This window comes from Zea mays, chromosome 2 (genome assembly GCF_902167145.1).
Source record: "Zea mays cultivar B73 chromosome 2, Zm-B73-REFERENCE-NAM-5.0, whole genome shotgun sequence".
NCBI lineage: Eukaryota > Viridiplantae > Streptophyta > Magnoliopsida > Poales > Poaceae > Zea > Zea mays.
The window spans coordinates 186877076-186883075 of NC_050097.1; the positions used below are offsets into that span (position 1 = coordinate 186877076).

Consider the following 6000-nt stretch of genomic DNA (forward strand, 5'->3'; position numbering starts at 1 on the left):
TTGTTGGATCCCCTCGCGACCGAGAGCAAGTTCCAACACATCCCTCCCGCATCCCGCCCCGCCCGCGGCCGCATCCCTCCTGCATGACCTTCCATTGACACAGATATGGAATCCCCCGCCCCAAATCTCCCCTTCCATCGTCGCCCCATCCACCCTTCCATCGGCGTCTGCATCTCCCCTTCCATCCCACGCAGACGCACCCGCGCTCGGCCAACCGGCCACTAGCCATGGCCCTAGCCTCGCTCCCTTCCCGGATCCCGCTCTCAGTCGCTAGCCACATCCCCTGTCTCCCTCTTTGCCCAAGCATAGCCCCACACAGCGCGTCTTCTGGCCTCCGGCCAGGAGTGCTCGCCGTCTCGCACCGGTTGCCTGGTGCACGGGCGAGAACCGGCCAGAGATCGAGGATGCCGACCATGGCGAGCTTTGGACTCTCCTACCCCACATTTGCGGTGACAACCAGGTGTTCAGTCCGCGGTGTGGTGGTGGTCGCTTAGTTCAGTCCGCCATGGAAGGTGCAGCCGGCCAAATGATCATCCTGATCCTCGGCATCGTTGTCGCAGCACCCATGACCTTCTACACCATCAACTTCATGGAGATGCGAGATGTAAGCTTCGGTTTTCCCATTCTTATCCCTCCTGTCTGCTAGCTGTTGGTTGGTTTCCCTTTCATTCTACATGCTACAACTATGGCCCTGTTTGTTTCGGCTTCTGGCAGCTTCTGGCCACCAAAAGCTGCTGCAAGACTGCCAAATGCTCAGCTTTTCAGGCAGCTTCTATAAAATTCGTTGGGGGCAAAAACCATCCAAAATCAACATAAACACATAATCGGTTGAGTCGTTGTAATAGAAGGAATCCGTCACTTTCTAGATCCTGAGCCCTATGAACAACTTTATCTTCCTCCACACATAATCGTAATGATACTTAGATTCTCCCCACAGCCAGATTTTCAAGAAAAGCTGGTCAGAAAAAAGTTGAACCAAACAGGTCCTATGTTTGGGCACGTCGTTCACCACGCAACTTGCGATACACAGAAATCCCTTGTGGCCGATGAGTCAGGTGGACGTCAGTGCCAGTCTCACCGGAGGGTTGAGCTCGACAGGAAGAAGGCCAAATGATTGGCCACCCCGCCACTTGTGGCCCTGGTTTGAGACGGGACTAGCGGGGGATGAAGATCCAGCTGCTACTTATGAATTTGTTGGTTTCAAGATGTGGTACGCGAGTGAGTGTGAACATCTGAGTATTATTAAAAAAACAACTTCCATAGCAACTGAAGCACCCATGGGCCCGCGACTACAACTCGGACGACGAAGACTCGAGGAGGAAGGTCACGACGATCAGCAGCAAGAGCACACATTGAATCCCCGCAGGGCCACATCCTCCATGGTGATGACGACTAGGCCCTCTCCCACCCTGAGACAGATGATGATGAGGAGGGGCCTCTTGCTCAGCCTTCACCAGCTTCGAGCAAGGCTACAGGGTGTTCCACGTCGCCTTCCTTAAGATCATGTCCAAGAAACTCCCCGATGATCCCCTCGTAATTCATTCTCACCTCCCATTCATTCCAATGTAGGTTTGCCGCATTTCGTCATTTCTTATTGTTTGTCTGGTTGTTGTACGACACAAAAATCATTAGAGACCAAGCGAGGAAGAAAAATGTGGGTTTTCTCTGATAGATTGCTAACAAGCTTCATGCACATTAGGGTCCAATCCTGTCAGCGCGCAAGACATTGGCGGCCGCCAAGTTAGTTGAAGTGGTAGAGGAGAACAAGCCAAAGGGGGAGGCTCAGAAGGAGAAGCGAGTGGTATGTCTCTCAACTCATCCCCCTTCGACATTGCCTGCACTCTCCTTGAAATGTGGTTACTGCAAGCCATCAATTGATTTGCTCTTGTTTGGTGGAAAGGAAAAATCTAGGCAGCAGAGAAGGGCCATGCCATACCTAAAGACCACTTGGACAACAAAGAGAAGGAGCTCATCAAGGCTGCAACCAAAGGGGGTAATGCTCTGTTCTTAAATACCACGACATTTTCCATCATTTGTATTGCAGATTACACGAATTGTTTGGCTAATGGCCAATTAGTTGTCAGGTTGTTCAATGCAGTAAGCACACTCACCAATCTTGTTTGCTCTCTATAACTTTGTACTTTTAAAGTTTCTACTCTACCAGTGGCAGATCTGCATAGGAACCATTGGGTTTAGCTGACACCAATGAACCAATTAACTAAATTAAATAGCCCAGGAAATAAACTAAACTATACGAGTGTAGGACCATATACTTCATGTTGGAGACCTGGCTGGATAGTCCGATGAAGCTTTGAGTTTGTCTCCTCTCGTTTCCATCGCTTCGGTTGCTTGGTTCGTCCTCATCGCTTCATTATGTGCTGCCACCAGTTTAGGTGTGATCCTCTTCCCCAGTTTAATTCCTTAAATCGTCTTCTCAATTTTCATAGACCCATTCTAGATTAGGGATTTAAGATTGGTTTGATTTTTTATGTGAACCTTGAATGATCTGGGGCATTTGGAACACTATTTCTAGAAAAAGAATTCGGTCATTGGATTTAGACAATAATACAACAAATATTTCAAGACTGATCCTTAGATTGAAGCAAGCAAATGTTGGAATTGCTAACATTTCAAAGCCTGGTACCCAAAATCAAAGATTATATTTACATACTTCAATTAATTGTACTTGTTCAAAACTTGTGAAAGTAACATATTTTTTATTTAATTATACTAGGAATGAGAAAAATACCTATATATTACAAAGCATCAAAGTGTTTTTTTAAACATGCAAACACACGATTTTAGTATTTTATTAAGCTGGGTTGTCTTCATCCTTTACTTTAATGTAATAGCCATGTGTAACTAATATCTAATATTAGTGATTGAAAAAATACTTTAGTGTGATATAGTCTTGTTATTATTTATAGTTATGTGTATATTTGTGAGCGAACACATTGACAAAATTTTCTAGCTCCGCCCCTGTACTCTACTTCTCTTTTTTGTAGTGAGATGAGCTACGGTTACTCCACCTATTCCTGCTTCCTTATTGGTATTAGGTGTTCATCGATTATGTATGAAAGTAGGACATAGCTAAATGGGTATAGTTTGTTCAATATAATTATTTTGTCCAATGTCCAAAATGGCCTCACTTATTGACTAAAAATGATAGTGGAAAATAATTTATATGGGTATGAGTATTGTTTGCACCAATGGTTTGATAGTGGCAATCATGTGAAACTATACACTAGCAAACATGTAGGTGAACTGCATACACATACACATATATACCTTTTGATTTGTGTTTGCAATATTTGTACCTAAAGAAGAAAATCTCCTTGTGTGCTCTCTTCACGGGTTTAAAATCAGTAGTTGAATACTAAGTATGTGAGTATGTGACACTCGTACAATTAGTACAGACATATGTCACCAGACCAAATGCATTTTGTAAATCTAACCAAGGGGGCATATTTTTAGTGATGGAGTGGACAAGGACATCCTTGACCAACCATTGTTACTGGTTCTACGGCTCAAATGCTAGATGTTTTTAAAAGAAAGAAGCTAAGTGCCTAACTCCTCTTTGGGTCCGTCTGAATCAGATATCTGAAAGAGATCGGCCTCAAATACTTTTTTCTCATCAATGTAAGGAAGAATTGGTACCTTCACATAACTTGACAACAGATTATTTTATAAAAATGTGTAGTTAATTTAGTTCCCTAACTTGTCTTTGGGTCTGTCTGAATCATGAATTATATTTTTGTTGTATATAGAAAACTCGGTACATGTTGAGCACATTATTTGGATTCTTTTATATGTGTTCTTGTTGTAAATGAGTATCTCATGATGCTAGAGGTCATGTCGTGACTTGCTTGTCTTCTGGAAAGTTTTTTAGATTATGTGTCCATCATTTGAGTAGAATAAAATTGGTGAATTTGCTAGGATAGTTTCACTGTGTTCTCCCTGCTTCCATTTAGAAAATATAAATTACTTGATGATTATAACTCACTAGAATTATGACAGTTTCAATGAAGGAGAGCTGGACAATCTTAAAAGAATCTTCGAATGGAGTTCTCTATTCATGAGTGATCCTCAATTTTTTTTTTGTATGGACTCGAGTGGTCCACAAAACCCCCCTCATTATATTGACTGACAAAATTGTAACCGATGTTAGTCTTTTTAACTCAACTTTCTAGACCTTTTGGCTAAGATAAAGTGTAATATATATTCTTGTGTGCCGTCGCAACGCACGGGCATTTACCTATATTCATATATAAGAGTAAAAAGTAGTTTGATATTGAAGCCTCCGTCTATAATTCCGTCCCGGACCCCTCATTGTCATAGACTTTTTTTCAATGTGATGATCTCACGCTCTCACTGCTTATTAGGTGATCTGACTGCTTATTCATTGTTGTATACACACTAGCATTCTGGAACATCATTCTAAAAGAGTATAACACCTTCCGTTTGTTGTATTCTCTCTCTCTCTATTTTTTAAGCAATAGGGGTGATCCCTACAGTCTTTTTATTAATTATGGAATGTATTTACAGATTGCACAAGAGGAGAAGAAAAGGAGAGGGGAGGTTCGTCGTTGTCGTTCCTATTTTACAATTGTTGCAGCCAGATTTTGACTTGGTCTTCTAGCGAGGCCCTTATTATTATTCTGTAACAGACGAGGCCCATTTCCTTTTTGGAACATATCTTTGCAGATTCTCGTCGCGGCTAGGACATTCTCAAATATACAACTGTTTCTGCACTTTCATATGCACCAAAACATAGTGGTGATGGCCTCCATTCTCCACGACTTTATCAGTTGTTGCTGCATCATCCTTTGAATCGCTAGGAAGGGAATGGAGGTGGGGTAGGGGGGTGACAATCCTGTTGGAGACCAAAAAGAGCAGCGCAGGCCGGACGGTCCGCGGTCCGGACAGTCCGCGGTGATGGCGCGGACGGTCCGCGCGTGCGCAGAGTCAGTTAGGGTTCATAGTTTCTTGCGGGATTTGTTACCTAAAACCGCGGGATTAACTCGGAAATCAGTTGAAAGCGGATCCAGACCTCCCCTTTATATAGATGAAGGGCTACGGCCGATTGAACCCCCAACAATCGAACAAATCAAGTCTATTTCTCGTTTTTACCTTACGCATTAGGAATAGTTCTAGTCTAGTTCTAGGTTAGCCTCTCAATCCTCAAATCCTCCGCTTCTCTTCGACTCTACGTCGATTAGAAGAGTCTAGGTCGGCCTGCCGAGCCTAGACAACTCCTAGGATCTCTCCTCCCCGACAGGGTCCCTCCCGGGAGCGAGATCCAGGCGCCGCCGGCGACCTTTCGCCGCCCCCTGCGCACGCACGGACCGTCCGGCCCTAGGGCGCGGACCGTCTGACCGTCAGGCAGGAAACCCGAGCTCCTGCACCCGGTCACGGACCGTCCGGCCCTGTGCCGCGGACCGTCCGCGCCTGACCAGAGAGCACCGCCGCCTCACTCCAGGTCGCGGACCGTCTGGCCCTGTGCCGCGGACCGTCCGCGCCTGACCAGAGAGCACTGCCGCTGGTTCTTTTGAAGTGTTTGGCGCCTCCAAAAAGGTGTCAACATACTTTTTGGCGACTCCGCTGGGGAAGGTGTTTAGATCTACTAAAAATCAGGCCCTCAAATGGCCGGTTCTAAAGATCACACCGATATCTCCCCGGACAATATCCTGAAGCCGGCTGTTGAAAGTCTGACGGCCGATGAGCAACAACAATACGAGGACTACATGCGTCAAGCGAGGGAGAAATTCTTATCACAATACACGGTGTATCGCCACCAGAAAGTTGTCGAACATGGAGAGACCGATGTCGCATCTCTTCTATCTTCGCTTCAAGTCCCCAACGTAAGTAAACCCGACGACATCCAATTTATTAAACAGTATGTAGATCATCAGCAGAATCAAATGAAACAACAGATTGGAGGGTTAGAAGAGTCAATTAGAAACTTAACGCATACGTTGGAGAAGTCTGTTGCTCCTAGTT

At 44.9% G+C, this 6000-nt stretch overlaps 1 protein-coding gene across 1 annotated transcript; it reads left to right on the forward strand.

Annotated features, from left to right (window-relative positions):
- Positions 1–505: 505 nt before the first annotated feature.
- Positions 506–2133, forward strand: LOC103649151 (uncharacterized). Its single transcript, XM_008673485.1, has 6 exons — positions 506–604; positions 1264–1339; positions 1448–1533; positions 1700–1801; positions 1912–1993; positions 2078–2133. Exons 1-6 carry the CDS (start codon positions 506–508, stop codon positions 2131–2133), a joined length of 501 nt encoding a protein of 166 aa, XP_008671707.1.
- Positions 2134–6000: the final 3867 nt, after the last annotated feature.